Source organism: Silene latifolia, chromosome Y (assembly GCF_048544455.1).
Source record: "Silene latifolia isolate original U9 population chromosome Y, ASM4854445v1, whole genome shotgun sequence".
NCBI lineage: Eukaryota > Viridiplantae > Streptophyta > Magnoliopsida > Caryophyllales > Caryophyllaceae > Silene > Silene latifolia.
This window is the reverse complement of record NC_133538.1, coordinates 16,614,623-16,633,786: the sequence shown is the minus strand read 5'-3', so window position 1 is coordinate 16,633,786 and position 19,164 is coordinate 16,614,623. Positions and strand designations below refer to the sequence as shown.

Here is a 19,164-nt window from a genome sequence, read left to right as displayed (position 1 = left end):
CGTCGGACGAGGTGGTCAGCAGCTAGCAAGGGCACCCCAGTGGGCTGAGAAATAGGATGGCCGACATCTCATTTGGGCAGCGGAGAGTCACATGTCTTATAGGATGGTGAAAAGCATGGTAAATCTCAAACTCGTCATTCCCTCATCATCTTTCTTTACTTATTTATTTGCCATTTCATTTCTCTTTCACTTCAAGCTAAAGATAGCTTTACGTCGAATTGATATAGGAGGCTGGGAACATGAGGTCCTTTTTTGGCTACACGACGATGATGGAGGCCTATGGAAGACTGTCGGAGGAGGAGCAGGCCATCATTGAGCTTGGAGCTTTCGGAGCTTTGGTGGGAGCGTGGAGGGAGATCAAGGGAAGGAAGCTCCGGGCTAACCTTTGCCTGATTCGAGCCTTCCTTGATCGGTACTGGGACACGACCTCAACCTTTCACATGTCTTTTGGCGAGGTCGGGGTCACATTGGAGGACTAAGGCATGATTTCTGGTCTGCCGTGTGGAGTGGTGGATGTGGTGTGGCCGTCGACGGCCATGAGGGTGGACTCGGCTGAGGCCAGGAGGCTAATCGGCTGGAACCTAGCGGCGAGTGCTGCTACAGTTCCCGGGTTAGTGCCGAGCTCCTACGTCAGGGATTACTTTGCGGGTAAGTCCCCGACGGTGGTGACGATAGATGGCAGGGAGGTGGCTCCTCCTCCTTGTACTGCGGAGCAGAGGGCTCGTCTGTGGCTCTGGTGGTTCTTGTCTTCACTCTACCTTGGAGATAACGTGGAGAGGCTGTCGACGAAGCTTCTTCCCTTCCTTTCTGACCTGAGTGACCTAGGTCGCTGGGACTGGGTCACTCCTGACTTTGCAGTTCTCACTCGCTACATGAGAGCCATGGTTCGTCGTGAGATGCTGTAGAAGGGGACTTCTCCTGCTACTGTCGGTCATGGAGTGCTATTAGAGGTATGAACCTTCATTTCGTATCATAAAAGATCATTTATTCTTCTTATCGAATCGTGAAAGATCGTCATCGATTATCTTGTTTTGCAGGCGTGGGTGTACTCCTACTTTCCAGGCTTCGCGCCCAAGAGGACGGAGCGTGGGCCGAGAGCTTATCCCGTTGTGAGAGATTGGGTGATGTGTCATAGGAAGAGCCAGCGCTCTTCTTACGATGTCTGTCGACGGGGCGTGAATGCCCTGAAGCTGAGTGATGTACGTACTTTTTAATCACTTTTCCTTCATTTGTTTATTCGTTACTTCTTTAGAAGCGCTCATAAGAATAACCTCTCGTTTGCTTATCCTAGTGGGTGCCTAGGCCTTGGGTGGACTACCTTGACGCCCCTCCTTTCGTGGCTGAGGTCCTACGACCTAGGAGCTCGAGTCGGTTGTTGTTGAGGACGTCGATGGGTCCAGTGTGGTATCTGGGCGAGCTCTTGACTCGTCAATGCTCTCATGATGCTTTCACGGTTCCCATCGATCCTCCTCGGATGATGTTTAGGGAGCCTTCTGACGCTGAGAGGGAGGCTGACCTGGCTGACGTCGGTGGCGACGCACTTCTTCTTCCTGGTGAGGAGTACTCTGTGTTTATTCGCCAGAGGTTGGCGTACTGGCTGGTCGTCGTAGATTCTTTATTTTCCCTTTTTGAGTTGACTTGATAAAATGATGAATGATCATCAAATAAAGAATTCATTTGAATTTTCAGGAGGTTGAGGAATTGGGCGTCGAGCTCCCAGCGTACTCCGAGCCCCTCGAGTACACTGACGCAGCGGGGATGACGACGATCTCCGAGCTCCGCGACTTTGGCGAGGCGGTGACAGATGCTCGCCTAGAGGTATGGCAGCACTTGGTCAGGAGGGTAAGCTCCTGATTCAGTTGGCTTTTGTTGTTGTATAAGAATACATTTGTCCATTTTACTGAAAACCTTTGTTTATTAAAATGCAGGTGGCGCCGTCTCGGCACATGGCATTGTGGAGGGTGGCCAACCGGTTACGGGCTACTGCCATTGAGGCACTTGCTGGTGGTCGAGGACGACAGGTATTAACCTTCTGTTTACTTCATTTTGAATTCTATTCTAATTTTCTCGCATTTGAAATGATTAAAATGAGGCATTTTTTTTGTCATTTGCAAAGGGAGTGCGACCTGGAGCGTGAGCTAGCGCAGTCCCAGGAGGAGACGGCTCGCCTGCTGAGGGAGTTGGAGGTTAGAGATGCCGAGATTGCCGCTCTCGAGGCCAAGGTCACCGAGCGAGGTAGTGACCCGGAGTAGTTGTCTTTTTTTTGTTGCTTCTGTTATTGTCGTCGGTTGTACTGCACACATTTTGTACATTTAGGACTTCATTTTGGACTTGTTTTGGACTTGTTTTGGACTTGTTTTGGGCAAGAGCCCCCAATTTGATGTACATATAACATTTTGGTTGTATATATGATGGCCTGAGTGCCTTTTATGCTGGGTTGTACGTTCGTTCCTGCAGGTTAGCTTTGAACAGGTTTGGTAGATGACAGTTTACGCCGTCATGCTGCCGAAATTTACATAGAAACTGCACATAGAACACATATTGTACATATGGCTTGAACTAGCGCAAAACAAAGAAAAGACCTAAAAAAATGCAAAAACTTGCCCAGAAATGAGCGAAAAAATTTGCTAAAAATTTGCCAAAAATGACTTGACGGTAAGGAGGGCTATCCCCTAAAAAAACGAAAAAAAAGAAATGTACAAGTTTGAAATGAAATGCGAAACGGGAGTGAAATTATTCCTCCAAAAAAGAAAATAAAATGAAATGGGTAAGTGTGCCTTTTTGACGAAAATGTCGATTTTGTCTCGAAAGGCGTGCCCGTAAAAATTAGGAAACATGAAATATGGTAATTTGACGGAATTACCAAAATAATAGCCTATTAGGAATAGGAAATTGTATCAAGAGGAATTAGGAAAGATCCAACGCGGAAAAATCACAGAAATCCTCTGAGGAAGAGGCGCAGCACGAGCTACGATCCTTCGAAGAGGCGCAGTAGGTGCTGCGCCATTTCCCTAGTTCGCCAGTTCTGACGGATTTTAGGAAACAACTTTTAGTATAAATATAAACGTCGAGGGAGCTTTTATTCACATAATTCTTCTGGCCTTCTTCCGTCTATTATATAAAACTCTCCTATTACATAGAAAAAATTACAAATCATGGATGCTTTGGAAAATCGTCTCAAGGAATGGACAAACGAATTTATAAACGTCGAGAAGCATGATATGGGTGCTTTCAATTTGGGGTCAATCTTGAGTCTGAAATTGGTGAAGGTTGTAAAACCATTTTTGGATGCTTGTCTCGAATATTGGGACCCTAATTTCCACGTGTTTACCTTCCCTAGAGGTGACATCTGTCCTTTTCCTGAGGAAATTGCTGCAATTGGAGGATGGGACCCAGAAAATATGCCTGCTATACCCTCTAGCTCTCAAGGGTACAAGAACAAGTTTAGAGATTTACTTGGACTGACTAAAGCTGAGGTTGCCCGTCTTGTAACCTCAAAAGGAGTCCGTATGCTCGATTTTATTGATCGATTTATAAACAGGGAAGACCCTTCTATCTCTTATGTGGCAAGGCGTAGGGTATTCGGGTTTTGCCTACTGCATGGTTATGTCCTCCAAGGGCACGTTGATAAGGAAATGAGAGAGGATCCTCGTTACTTGAGTTTGATTGAGCAAATGGCGCTGCGCAGGAGTCCAGCTTGTCTGTGCCTAAGAGAGATCATTTTGGGGTTGGATAACAGGAAAGCCAACCGCGAGCTTCCTTATTTGGGAAGTCCTATCATTTTGCAGGTAAGAACGCAACCTTTCTTTTTTTTATTTTTCTTTTTCGTTTTTTTCTTTTTTCTTTTTTCGGTTTTTTTTTTTTGGTTTTTTTTTTTGGGTTGGACAATAATTCCTGTCTTTGGTAGGTTTGGCTCATAGAGCGTCTGCGGTTGATCGAGCCCCCAGCTAATGTATTCGGATACCATGCTCGGTCGATTGCGATGAGAACCAAACTCTATACGGTGGACTTCACTCGGGTTTGCAACTATTGGGAGAACAAGCTGAAGAATGAAGGTGGTCCCCTGATCAGATGGGTTGTGCCATGGTGGCATCTCAAGTCAGTTACTGGAGTATCATCCTTAGACCCTACTCGGTCGGTATGCATTCCTGGCTTGGAATTCATGGTATGCATCTTCCCGGAGATATTGATGAGGCAGGTGGGCCTTAAACAGAAGATTCCCAAGCTTGATACCGTTCCTCAGACTGCAGTGGCACATACTGCCGAGAGTCGTAGAGAGTGGGACCTCAAGTGGGCTCAGAGAAACATGCGGTTCCTACATTCTTTTGTTAGTTCATTGTGGGTATCAGATTCATATTTGCAGTGGAGGAAGGCTACCACTCCCGAGGAGCGCGAGAAATTGAGGAAGCGTGAGCCTATTGACTACAAGATCTGTGAGGTAGCAAAGGAGAACCAGAAATATTTGACTGAGGGGGAGGAAGAATCTGGATTCCGAGTTGTTCATCCGTCGAAGAAACCGAAGACTTCTCCTGCCGCAGAGATGGTGGTTGATCAAAATGGTAAAGCTAGACCGCGAGAGAGACCTTTTGTGATTAGGTCCGAGATAGCACAGGAGCGTCTGGCTCGTGGTCGAGATAAAAAGTATGATAAAAATGACAAAGGCAAGGGAAAGATGGAAGAATAGCCTAAGTCGTAGTATTATTTTTTATTATTATTTGTACTAGATGGTGGGGTTTTTAAAATCCTAGCCTATTTATTATTTTTATTATTTTTTTAGCATATTTATATTATGTGGCGTATTATTATTATTTATGGAGGAAAAATGAATAAAAGATTACTTAGTTATGAAACTATTGCGATTTCCCTTTTATTATTCTTGTCGAATTTGAAATGCGAATGCAAATGTCCTATTTACATTTAAAATAATGGGTTGTATCCTGTGAAGGATTGCCTACGTATTCATTTTAAAAATAAAATCAAACCCTTGCGTGTAGTTCGAGTAAATGTAAAAGAATAATTGTTCTAAGCAAGAGCTTGTAGTGAACTAGAAATTGAGCATGAGCCTTACTTACTCCTAAAACACAATTCGATTAATTTGATGATATGAGGATGACGAATTGTCAAAATGCAAGAGCAAGGTGACATGAGCTTTATTTCAGTGGGCCAGGGGCCATTTTTATTTCGTGTCGCATGACCGGCACGTCGGTGTTATGCGTGGCCCGTTTTTTGTCCTATTCTAGGCATAATATCGTTTTAGTTGGTCAAGGTTAGTTGGGTTAGAAAATTCGTTACCATCTAGGTCTGTGATTCTAACCGCACCCCCCGGGAGTATGGACTTAACCAAGAACGGTCCGGCCCATTTGGGTTTGAACTTTCCTCGTGGATCGACAGGTAGAAGAGCTCTAACTAATTTGAGGACTAAATCTCCTTCTTTGATGTTTCTAGGCTTAACCCTTTTGTTGAAGGCTCGTTTGATACGTGCTTGATATGTTTGCACATTATATAATGCGCGCAATCCTCATTCATCTAAGAGAATGAGTTCTTCATATCTATCTTTCTTCCAATCGGCTTCTGGAATTTAACTTTCGAGTAGAATGCGTAAGGATGGGATTTCTAGCTCAACTGGTTGTACAGCTTCCATGCCGTAAGTCAAATAGGAAGGAGTAGCCCCAGTGGGCGTCCTAACGGATGTGCGATATCCCCATAAGGCGAATGGTATCTTACTTGGCCAATCTCGATAATTATCGATTATTTTCTTGAGGATTGTGACAACATTATTGTTGGCTGCCTCCACTGCGCCATTAGTTTGTGGTCTGTATGGCGAGAAATAGTGGTGTTTGATTTTGTACTTGGTTAGCAATTGTTCAATCTCAGCCTGAAAATGTGATCCATTGTCACTGATGATTTTGTGTGGGCAACCATATCGACAGATGATATTGGTTTGTATAAACTTTGCCACGTTCTTGGCTGTGAAACTAGTGTAGGATGCTGCTTCTACCCATTTGGTGAAATAGTCGATAGCCACCAAAATGAAACAGTGACATCCTGCTCCGGCAGGGGTGATCTTCCCGATGATGTCGATTCCACAAGCCGAAAATGGACAAGGAGATGTCATGGTGTAGAGTAGTGAAGGAGGGACGTGTTGCACATTCCAGAAGATTTGGCAGTTGTGACAATGTCATACATATTTGATGCAATCGTATTCCATTGTGGTCCAGTACTATCCCAGGCGCGTGATTTTCTTTGCCATCATTGGTCCACTCATGTGAGGGCCACATTCTCCATCATGGACTTCTTCCATCACTTTCTGTGCCTGTGAATGATTAAGATAACGCAAGACTACACCAAGAGGTGTTCTTTTATACAATTCTCCTTGCATAAGGATGTATTGAGAGGTGAGTAGGCGTATAGCACGTTGTCCTCTCTTATTCATGTCCGGCGAATAGGTGCTATTGAGCTTGAAGTTTAGAATGGCTTGAAACCAAGGTTCCCCTGGGTTTTTCTTCTTTATCTGTGATTTGGTGCACGTAGGCAGGTTCTGACCGTCATTCGATGCATAAAGGCATTTCCACCATATTGTCTGCCTTGTTAATTAGAGATGCATGTTTTGCAAGAGTGTCTGCAAACTGATTTTCTTCTCGAGGTAGGTGTAGATAAGTCACTTGATCGAAGAATTGGGTAACTTGGTCTATCCTGGCCTGATAGGGTGTTAGACTTTCACTTCGAATTTTCCAAAATCCCGTAATTTGGTTGATGATCAAGGATGAATCTCTGTGAACTCGAAGATTCTTGATGCCTAAACCTACTACCGCTTGTAGCCCAATGAGGCAAGCTTCGTATTCTGCTGCATTATTTGTCACCTCGAAGTCGAGTTTGACAGAGAGTGGTGTATGCTACCCTTCAGGAGAGATGAGCAATACTCCTATTCCAAATCCTCTTAGATTCGATGCTCCATCAAAATAAAGGTCCCAAGAGTCTACATTGGTTTGGAGTATATCCTCATCTGTAAATGACCATGTGTCCACTACTTGGGTGTCGTTGATGAGATTATCTACGAAGAACTCGGCGACGGCGCGCCCTTTTACAACCTTCAGAGGTACGTATTTGAGATCGAACTCTGAGAGCATTAAGGTCCATCTTGCCAAGCGTCCGTTGAGAACGGGTTTTTCGAAGAGGTATTTGACAGGATCCATTTTGGAGTACACCTTGACGGAGTAGCTAAGCATGTAATGGCGTAGCTTTTTGGTTGCCCACACAAGAGCGAGGCATGTCTTTTCGAGTGGTGTGTACTTGCATTCATATTCCAAGAACTTCTTACTAAGGTAGTATATAGCTCTCTCTTCTTTTCCGACGGTTTGTGCTAGCATAGCCCTCATGGCTGGTTCGGTCACTGTGAGATATAAACCAAGAGGTTGATCTCGTTAAGGAGGCATGAGCACTGGTGGTTTGGCCAGTGTCTCCTTGATTTTGTCGAACGCCTTTTGACACAGTCGTCATCCCATATGGTGTGATCTGTTTTCTTTACCTTTTTGAAGATGGGTTCACAGATCATGGTAAGTTTCGATATGAATGGACTTATATATTGCACCTTGCCAAAAAATCCTCTAACTTCCTTTTCTGTCTGAGGTTGTGGCATTTCGATTAGAGCTTTAATTTTGGAAGGGTCGATTTCTATTCCTCGTTGACTGACGACATATCCCAGAAGCTTGCCTGATGTTACCCCAAATGCGCATTTCTGAGGATTGAACCTCATGTTGTACTTTCGTAGTCTTAGGAAGAATTTGCGAAGGTTATTAATGTGCCCCTCTCTATCCTTAAACTTTACAATCATATCGTCTATGTACACCTCTACTTCTTTATGCATCATGTCATGTAGGAGCGTGGTTGCAGTGCGTTGATATGTAGCTCCAACATTGATTAATCCGAACGGCATAACAGTGTAGCAATAGGTGCCTCATTGAGTAACAAAGGCAGTCTTATGCATGTCTTCTATGGCCATCTTGATCTGATTATATCCCGCGTACCCATCCATGAAGGACAACAACAAGTGATCTGCCGTATTGTCCACCAATATGTCGATATGTGGTAGAGGAAAGTCGTCCTTGGGACTCGCTTTGTTCAAGTCTCTGAAATCAACACATACACGGATTTTCCAATCCTTTTTGGGTACGGGTACTATGTTGGCTACCCAGTCTGAATACATGGAAACTTTGATGAACCCGGCTTTGAATTGTTTATCGACTTCTTATTTGATCTTAAGAGCCCATTCTGTCCTCATTCGACGAAGCTTCTGTTTTACAGGTTTGAAACCTGGTTTGATTGGAATTCTGTGTTCTGCAATGTCCCTGTCGATCCTTGACATGTCTTTGTAGGACCAAGTAAAAACGTCTTTGAACTCGTACAGGAGGTCTATGAAACTAGCCCTTTTGGTTGGGCTTAGGATTGTCCCTATCCTAAGTTCTTGGGGTTCTAGTTCAGTTCCTACGTTGATGGGTTCAGTGTTCTCTATAACTGGTGCCCCTTCCCCCTCTTATAATATTTCTTTAGCTATGTAGGGAGGTAGTTCGATGTAGTCTGGATCTGGGTCATCCTCATTATCATCATAAATAGAATTGCATTCAGAATAACAGAAAGAGTAAGCAGAATCTGATTTATTCATATTAAATTTTGAAAAGAGTTAAAACAAAGAAGCCATCTGTTCAGTAGTCAGTGGCGGCAAAGGGACAGCTGTTGGGACATTTCCCAAACTATTGTTACTACTCGATACTATGCTAGGAGAAACAAGGGGATTGGGAGTGACGACAGAAGGAGACTCTCTAGGGACTTCTCTAGACTCCGACTCTGATTCCGACCCCGACTCTCCGACTCTGACTCTGACTCGAATTCGTGGTCTTCTGGTTCTCCTTTGAACATCTCTCCTTCTCCAGTGGTGAGCTTGAAGAGTCTTCCTTGGTTGTTTGTCCATTTGATCGATTTTCTCCATCCTTTTTGCTGATTTGAACTGGTTTCGGTGATTAACGTGGTAGGGTTAAAATGGTCGTCTTGAAGTATCATGGTAATGATCTCGTCCTGCACAGCTCTAACAAACCGATCTTCTCCAAACAGAAGGCTAACGGCCTGTTCGTCTAAGCAAGGTGCTTGACGAGTCTTGACGGTAGGAACCGTTTCTGAAGGAATGAAGTAGTAATCGTGAAAGGTCTCGATTCCAGCTAGTTGCCTTCATTTGTAGTGTCAAGGTTCGGGGAACCCATGAAAGTATTCTTGACTCCCTTCTCTAACGAAGTACCCATTTAGGGTAGGGAGGTAGGGTCGCATTTGGATTCCTACGTTCTTACGGTTTTGGAACTGTGAGAGCATCTCTAGAGCTTCTTCTTTCGTGAGTTTATATCCCAATCCTAATGGTATCCTTTGAGAGTTTCCTTATTTGTAAGGTGCAAAGGTATTTCTTCGGACAGGGTTCAATGGCATTCCCGGGAAGTATCCCTAAGACTTGAGTATGTGGTTGACCACTAGATTAGAATATGGATTGAAGTACAAGGGTGCCAGTTCACTTTCTACAAGGTTTATGCAATGGAAGCCCCCAAGCTCGTATACTGGATCTGTAACTACTTAGTTGCTTGTCATCTTTTCTATCACTGCATTAATAGGTGACGAAGTGATCGTCACTACTTTGCCATCTAGTGGAATCTTGATTTTTTGGTGGAGGGTGGATGTTACCGCTTTGGAAGGGTGAATCCAAGACCTTCCCAGAAGTATGTTGAAGGATGCTTCGATATCCATTATTTGAAAGTTAATTTTTCGCTCAATCGGCCCCGTGGCTATGGTGAGATTGACTAATCCTACTACCTTGCGTCGTGTACCGTCGTATGCGCGAACACCTTGGTTAGTAGGGGTCCAATCCGACTCTTTCATGCCCAACTTATATGTTGTTTTTAATGGTATGACGTTGACCGCAGAGCCATCATCCACCAAAGTCATTGGCACATTCTTCTTTAAACAAATGACAGTAATGTATAGAGCCAGGTTGTGACTAGCGCCGAAAGGTGGCAAATCCTCATCCGAGAAAGTAACTAGGTAACTTAGCTTAGTTGAATCTTGGAAGACCAAATTGACTACGTCATCAGGCGTAGCGTTGTGTGCCATGTTTAATTTAGCCAAGGCTTGCAGTAGAGCTTGGCGATGAGGGAATGAACTTGCAACTAGTTGCCAGACTGAAAGATCAGCCTTTGTCTTTTGTAATTGCTTTAACAAGTGGTCAGTAGACGTATCTTTGCCATCATTTGGTGTGACGACATTGGTGTTAGTAACTGGACCATTAGCTATGGGACCATTCTGAGAGACATTTTGATACGGACGTCCTAAACGAGTAAGGTGGTCTATATCTTGGTCTTCACCATTTTTGACTATGTCCTCACTAACCTTGACTAGGTAATGCTCAGTGAGGTATTCATCCTCATCGTTATCGGCCCATATTTCTTTGACTGTAGCAAGTTCTCTCAACCTGATGATTTCGGCTTCTGAGTGGATTATTTGATCGATTAGGTTATCAACCACAGTTATCACTTCTTGCATCGTAGAACTTCGGGAAAGATTTAGTGGCGTACTTTCCTTAGGTGTAGTGCTTGGATTGCGAAGGGATGCCACTATATTGTCTAGTTCTGAGACTTGTCTATTCACACTTTTTGCCCATGCAATAAAGTCGGCGACGGTAGGAGAAACGGTGGAATAACTCACCACATATTCTAGTGCATGAATCCCATCTTCGATTGGAGAAATGAGGTATGAACAATCTAAGGTAGATTCTTCATTTGTAATCATCAGAACTCTAAGAGGATTCTGAGTATTGTTAGGCTTACCTCCAGGAGGTATGGGTAGGTGACCGTCTTCGATCATATCTTGAAGGACATGCTTTAGCTTGTAACACTTTTCTGTATCGTGTCCCTTACCTCTATGATATTCGCAGTATGAATTTTCGTCCCAGAACTTGGACTTCTTTTCTGGATCAGGTGTAGGCCCTATGGGTTGGAGCTTACCTTGTTTCATCAGTCTTCTCAAAGCATTGGAGTACGTGTCACCAATGTTTGTGAAATTCCTTTGGGGGTTATTCTTCTTTGATGATTCAAGAAGGTTAACCTCATCAGTCTTGCTAGTAGAGCCATAATAACGACTCGTCGAGCCTTGATATCCACGACCCACCGTTTTGGACAAGTCCTTTACGGATGTCATCCTCAATTCTTGTCCCTAGCACAGTTAAGTCTTTGAAGGTCTTAATGTTTTGGTACCTCAAGTGATTGGCGTAGATGGGTCTTAAATTATCCATGAACTTTTTCACAAGGGTAGCTTCATCCGGACGCTCGACAAGTTGTGTACTAGTCTTCCTCCACCTACTTAGGAAGTCGGTGAAGCCTTCTTTCTCATTTTGGGTAAGAACCTCTAGAGTGCGCATATTGACTTGGATTTCAGCATTATCCGCGTATTGCTTAGCGAACTCGATTGCGGCGTCATCCCAGGTGGCAATCTTCTTGTGCTCTAGAGAATAGAACCATTGCTTAGGAATGGTGACAAGAGATGAAGGAAAGATCCTTAAGAACATCTCGGGTTTGATGCCTTTGATAGACATGTAGTCTTTGAAAGCACGAATGTGGTTCAAAGGGTTTCCATGTCTCTTGAATTTTGGGATGTCAGTCATGTTGAAGTTGGTTGGTAATTTGGCACTCACGGCCTCATACTAGCGATTGTTTTCCCTATAGATATCGTCTCCTTTGAGGTACATTAGTTGCTCCTCCAAGTATTGGAGTCGCTTTTCAGCTTCATAAGACCTACTGGAGGGTTGACTTCTGCTTGTCCAACATAGGGTGGAAGGTTGTCATTCACAACTTCATTAGGAATTTCATCTTCTGCAGGAAGTAGCCTAGTTTCTACCGCAACAATCCAGCTTTCAATAGCATTAAGGCGTTCATAAGCTTGTTCTTGACTTGTTTGGAGATGAGCGAGCGCAGCTAGGATTTGATCATTACCCTTTTGGGGTTGTCCATTATTGACACTTGCGTGACTAGTTCCAAGACATCTTGGAAACTGGATAAAAGATCAACGACAAATCAAAACACGACGACCACTCTAGCACACTTACTCAAGAAAAAAAAATCGAATTATAAAGTGGGAGTGCGCCACTTGTGTCAAGTGAGGTTTGAAAATGACAAAGTTTTGAAATGTTTGTCCTAATCAACTGTAGTGTAGTTGTAGGAGTGTTGACTCGAAGTGAGGTTTTGAAATGGGCTTTTGAGGCCCGACTTTTGACTCGATATTTGGACAGAGTTTCGACTCATTTTTGCGCTAATTTGGGCCATTTCTCGAAAATATTTACATTTTGAAAGAGGTTTTTGATTTTACAAAATTCGTCATGGTTTTGTTTAGAAAATGGGGATCACATATGATACAAGCATTCAAACAGGCATTATAATGGTATGCTGAGTGCATTTAAAGGGTTTTGGCTTAAAAGGGTGGGTTGCCATACCGAACAATCAAACCCGGGTCTGTGGAGAGGCCCGTGCCAAACATAAGTAAGGCCGGTTCCTAGTCCATTCCCTCGAGTAGTGAAAGCCCTTGATACAAACATGAGTAAGCATCATGGTATGGTTGACGTCAATCGCTATCCATCCTTAGGCCCAGATAAGAATTTGGACCGTCCAGACGGGACGATTGGTCGAATGGGTTGGGTTGGGCCTAGGAAGGCCGAATAAAACGATCTAAGAAGATCGAGTAATGAAAACCGACAACTGTCTCATATAAACTATTCCCTAACCTTGTTCAAGTTTCACCCTTGGCAACACGTAAGTGTATTAATCCCCAGCGGAGTCACCAAACTGTTGACACGGGGGCGCTTGGGAAAACAAGTGTTTGCATTTGTGGAGTCGCCACCAATTTATTGTGAAAAAATGGAAACCGTTCGAATACCTCGTGCTATGTCAAGACACAAAGTAGTGACATGAACACTAAGAACTCGTTACCCTTAGCATTCTATGTCTAGAATGACTCTCGTGGATGCCAATTAACACGGATGTTCACAGAGATCTAAAGTAAGAGGTGAGGGTACGTATTAGGAAGCACTTTTGATCGAACACCTAATCTCGCCCGCCTCGGAGCGGCCTCTACTAATGATTAGGGAAAATCATCTATACTTGATATGTTGTCGATTATATGCATGCAATGCAACAAACAATGTTTTAATCCTAGCATGTGAGAATTAAACTAAGTCGGTGAACAAATAATTTAACATACAAAGGGGGTCGAAGTAAGGATTTAGGATTGATTACATGTGAGAACAAGCAAACAATACGATAATAAAGAGTATAATAAATGAAATACGATAATTAAAATTACAATAATTACAATGATTTGATGATTTACGTCGAAAATACGTTTAAAACGGATAATTTGAGAAAATAAAAGGAAAATAATTAAGGTTAGAAAACAGACAGATTAGTGGTGATATTAAGATTAATAGTCGATTAATACGTAAGCTAACGAACTAGGTCAAAGCATAAATGGAAGTTCAGAGACAGAATTCACCCAAGAACAGGCGCAACAGAGCTACTGATACCCGTCGTTGTGAGTACCAAAAATAATATTTATAATACCTATTAAAACTAACAGAAGCTAGTGGTAACAGGGTCGAACCACAGGGAGGCGAATGTAATTAATAATTGTCTATTTCTAGTCTTAAGGTAACAGTATGTGGGGGTTGATTGATTTGAGTGATCTATAGCTAAGGCAATAAAAGTAAAATAAGCTAAACAGTAAATGAAATCAAGGATTAAAAGGGTGCTAAGATGGTCGATTCACTATAGTTTCGGCGGCGGCAGCATACTAGGTCGGTCTAAATCAAACGCGTGAGACGGGAAAATAAGAGGTCCTCTCGGTCCACTCTCACAAGTAGCATCTTTCGATCTCGCTACAAGTCCCTAATATCACTAATACTAACTTTCGTCCTGAAAAGTGACTAAAAGGCTAAACTAACTTATCTTTCAATCTCATTAATCTAGTCATCTTAATTAGGTAGGCTATCTCCCTTCCCTATCTTTCGATCTTCATTGGGTCGGTCAAAACCTAAACATTCAACTAGTCGCGTGCACTCCATTCGTCAAACAAAGAAATTAAATTAATTAAAACGAAGCATATCTCACGAGGCCAGTCGATCGACCACGGTACCCAGTCGATCGACCATGGCGCGATTCAGGGTCCCCTATTCTAATGCCGCCTAATCTACAGTTCCCCTACATCCTAGCACAAGCTATTTAGCTACTCATGGTATTGATAAAAACAACAACAATATTAATGAATAAAACTACTGGATTCATGCTTGAAATAGTTAAATAACAAATAACAATAAACGATAATCGGCTTCGGTAAACAAACTAGCAATTCTATACTATTAACGAAATATTCGCAATGAAACTGAATAAGAGCAGGAGAATACCGAACGGAATTTGCAGAGAATAAAGATCCAAGAACTCGAATGCCAAAGTAACTTTTATTGAATGGAAAAGATTATAAACTAAAGAACTCTAAAGAATTTCTGATAATAAAACTAGATTAAAGCTTGATAAAAACTGAATAATCGTTCTCAAAACCTAGCATACGTTATATAGAATACAACGTATTTCTTATTGCCAAAACCTAACTACTATGGGCTTGCTATTCCTCGATCTCTTAATTCACGTCAAAGTAGCGGTGTGGTCGATCGACCACTGAGGCCGGTCGATCAACTGGTAAGCTCTGAACAGTGGCTCCTGGAAGTCGAGGTATGGTCGATCGACCATAGGTAGCGGTCGATCGACTGCTTTAGCTGATACTTGACTTCTAAATCCTCGTGGATGTGTCCTTCGGGCCTCGAAATGCGCACCAAGCTCGTTCCTTGAGCAAATACTTCACGTCAAATGCAATGCAAGATACTCGGGGACGGATTTGGTTCAATATCTACTCATTTCCGCATAAATCTGCAATATCACATAAAAATACAAAAGTAGATGAAATGGGGCAAATAATAGCCTTAAACCACATAAATGAGCTCTGAAATGCGTGTAAAATAAGGTGTAAAACATCATGTAATTGACACGCATCAGCTACGTCCCTTGGAAGAGGCGCAGTGGTCACTGCGTCTGTTCCTGAGGTTAGTTTTGGCTATGAAGCAGGAACTGCATATCGTTAATGTTCATTGGTGAATTTAATGATCGATTACTGACATTCGACTCAAGTTGAAGTGATTTAACAAGTTATTTACATGTAAATTGGTCATAAAAGCAATAAAAAACAAACTTAAATGAATTAGAACGAATTATAGACTAATTATGAGTGAATTAAAGATTAATAAGAGATTAATTAGAACTAATTTAGGTTAAATTACTAAGACGGAAACGAATGTAAGACGCGATAAACTGATGAAAATATACAAAAGTTGAATCCCAGAAATTTGATATGAATGAATCGAATCTCCAAAATCCGAGTTTTATTTTAATGACGAAAACCCGCAAATATTGATTATAAGAGATTTAAGTCAGGATTTAAAGATGATAATTCTACATATTATGATTATAATTATTATATACGAATGAAAAAGAAGAAAATAAGAAAAAAAAATGAAAGAAGACGAATTAACAGAAAGGCGAGGAAGAAGAAGAAAAGCAGGAACCGCGGCAGCCTCAGGAAGAGGCGCAGCAGATGATGCTACTCTTCGAAGAGGCACAATAGTTGCTGCGTTTCTTCTCGACGTCTGTCTTCTGTTAATCTGTAAAAATAGGTTTGATAAAAAGGTTTTGTAAATCGGTTTTAAACATGCTTTCGACGTAAACCTTACAACAATTTATATAATAATAAAATACAATAATAAAACATGGGATTTACACCCTCAGACTTACATGCTTGACGAAACGAGATTGACTAAGTTAACGATTAGTGATTGCTCGGCTCGAATGTATGATGAAAGTGCCCTCGTAGGAGCAATTAAATTAAACTGATTAGATTGATTGAGTGGATTTGGTCAGATTGGTCGGTCATGCAAAACGAGGCTGGTACTCAGAAGGATCCGAGCTTACGTGGTCGAAAGTTCAAGCACGTAGACGCCAATAAGCAAAGGGCACGGTCTTAAAATGCAAAGGGAGAAGAGAAGAGCAGACACTCGCGTGAGAAATATAAGGAACGAAGGTCCCTATTTATACTAATCACACGGAGGAATTAGGGTTTCGGTAAAACTTTGGAAACTAATCTCGAAAAGATCTTAAAATACGCAGAAAAGAGCTAGGGAAGAGGCGCAGAAACCACTGCGACTCTTGGAAGAGGCGCAGCAGGAGCTGCGTCCTTTCCCCAGAAGTTTCCTCCTGCAAAAGAAAGATTTTCCGGGTTTCTGTTATGGAATTGCGGTAGATCTCAACTTCCTTATTGTTTAAAATATAATTTCGGGATATATTTTACCAAAAGATGAAAAGATTAAAATTATGGAATAGAAATATCCGGAATATTCCAGAACATTCCGACTCGGCATTTTAAACGGTTTATTAGAAAATGAAGACGGTTTTTGACCCGGACTCCAAATGAGCTCTAATTACTGTCAAAATGACCGTAATGGCGCGTAGATGACAACCAAGGGGTAGACACAAGTATTTGAGCTATGATAAACTTACGAATTATCATAAATCATTCCGTGTACCAAACATGCGGCCCAATCATCACCGGGTGGCTTGCGGGAGGTGCAGAAATGAGGTATCTACACAACTGATGCAACTTCTCCTTGCAGATAAGGCGCAACTAGCAATTTCCATATTTTTTCCTTATATTTCTTTATCAGACCCTCTCTTGTCCATCTCTTTAAAATCCAATCATGAGCTGTTCACAAAATTTACTTTAAAAATACAAATTTGTTTGCAAAAACAATGGGCCTCGCCTATGAGGCTTAGTCACCTTCTAAAATTATGATGTCTTGCTATTACCGTGATTGGGGAGTGAAATGTTATTAGAATGTAAGGAGAAAATACGTGAGCATGTTTATCATTGCATTGCCTTTGACAAGTATTTTCCGAATAATCTGATGTCATGAACTCTACACCAAATATTGTGAATTTTTTTGTTGATTTAAGTTCCTCAGGTAGAATAAACAATAGGGGTTTAGCTTTCGTGGTTCGTTGATTCTTTGTATGTGCTTATTTGTTTTTTCATTGGTACTGGCCGAGTGGGTATCTTATTTTTACTTGGCAGTTGGCAGCAGGCAACTTGTTATGCAATAAAAGCATGCATTCTACTCTGTGCAATGTTGTGCTATAGATTGTTTCTTTCATATTACGGTGGAAATACCACCAGTCCAGCTATTTGATTTCATGCTTATTTTACTTGAAAACAGTTTCATATGTATGCGTGTGTCTCTACCTTGTGCCTTCCGCATCATCACCTTATAAAACTAAGGTATCCATCACTATCCAACGTAGCTACTAATGTCCCCACAGCTGTTGTCTAAAACATTTACTCCGTAGTCCTTACATTAGTTTAGCCTAAACTGAAGTTTCCATGTGTACATTTCTTTGTTGGATTTCCTAACTGGACTTCCTACTGTGCTCTACTAGCTCAGGTATCGTCTTAGAGGCTGTGTCATTGATTATATGAAGTATTTTCTTGAATGTGTTCTTTAGATTGTGATATACTAATATACCATGTTTTTGGCCCATTTTTCTTAAACACTAGCTCATGGTGCTATTTCTTTGACAGAATCCCAGTGACAAGAAACAAATAATATGTGACCAGAAACTGAAGAAATTGTTCAGCGACAAGGAGACCGTTGGCTTTATGGAGGTTTCCGTTTTACTGTCCAAACACTTTGTAAAAACTGGTTGATAGACTCGTGACTAGTCTAGTCAAGCTGTCCTTATCTAGTGTTTTTTTTTCTCTCTCTTTGTTCCGAGAATTCTGGGTTAAAATTGGAACCACTTAAATAAGCTTTTATGCGTGGGTGTAGTTCTGTTAATATTCTGAATTATGTAGCTGAAGTCTTTTACATATCTCAAGACTGGATGACTCCAATAAAAGCTTAGTAGTTTGGAACTTCATGCTCTTAATGATCTGTGCTTCATTTTTATTTCCGAGCTTCATATATCGCGACATCCTGTACCCGAATAAAATATTAGCCGATTTTGGTGTTGGCGAATGCTGAAATTGCAAGCTCCTGGAGAGGTGCATAATTTTTCATTTGCTCTGCTCGTAAAATCCAAGCAAAACTACCAAACTTTTCCAACCCTACTTTCAAATTCGGAGCAGCATCATTATTTGTACTTCATACGAGAATACGACTATTCGAGCCTTCTATTTTTCAACCAGCTGTCATACTCGATTGCTCCATTTTCGTTAAAACATGAGAAACAGTTATTATTGGTAATATTTTTAGCACATTATGAAGAAATAAAAGTGCTTGCTTAAGTCAATGGAAATATACAAAAAATCTTATAGACCTCAATTTCACATAAATTTACGGTATGAGTCAGGCTAGGTTGCAAAAATTTTGAGTTCCTATGAGAATTTTTACTTAACTACGAGTTCCGTAATAGATAAGAGTTAGTCCCCCCCCCCCATTTTATTTTTATTGTCCCCATCCTCTACAAATTTATCGCATAATTATTGTGCCTTTTCTAAGTTTAGTAAGAAAAAGTTGTAAACCGTCCATATTGCCCCTGAATAATTTATCTACGACCATCTTCATTCCAATGTTGTTATCCTCATTCTCTTTAGTTCAAAGGATAAAGTAGTAATTTCACCTTATTTCTTAAATCCTTCCCAATAGGAAAATAAGGACAATAAAAATGGGATGGATGGAGTACTATTTTATCACAAGACCAACTATTGTGGTAGTCATATACCATTATACTAGTACGAAGTAGCATTTAAACATGTTCAAAACTGATCCGAATAATCCAAACTGGATATCTTGTATTGCGCCCAAACTGGGTACCGAATTTTACCCGTAACAGACTCTCTTCAAATCAACTCGAATTTGTACCGTCGCATACTAAGTTATCCCTAAACAACTGGATAACAATATAATCGAATAATCTAACCCAAAGCAATCTAACTCATATAGATGTCATTGATCCGTTTATCAAATCTAAATTAGTAGCTTTGTTGGTTAGG

The 19,164-nt window shown here is 41.5% G+C and overlaps 1 protein-coding gene across 1 annotated transcript in view; it reads left to right on the top strand.

Annotated features, from left to right (window-relative positions):
- LOC141626973 (protein TRI1-like) overlaps nucleotides 1-18,089 on the top strand; it is a 57,560-nt gene extending 39,471 nt beyond the window's left edge. Inside the window, exon 2 of the mRNA XM_074440517.1 lies at nucleotides 17,752-18,089. Within this exon, the coding sequence (XP_074296618.1) occupies nucleotides 17,752-17,877 (126 nt within the window). The 3' untranslated portion in view covers nucleotides 17,878-18,089. The remainder of the gene's footprint in view (nucleotides 1-17,751) is intronic.
- The last annotated feature ends 1,075 nt before the right edge of the window (nucleotides 18,090-19,164 follow it).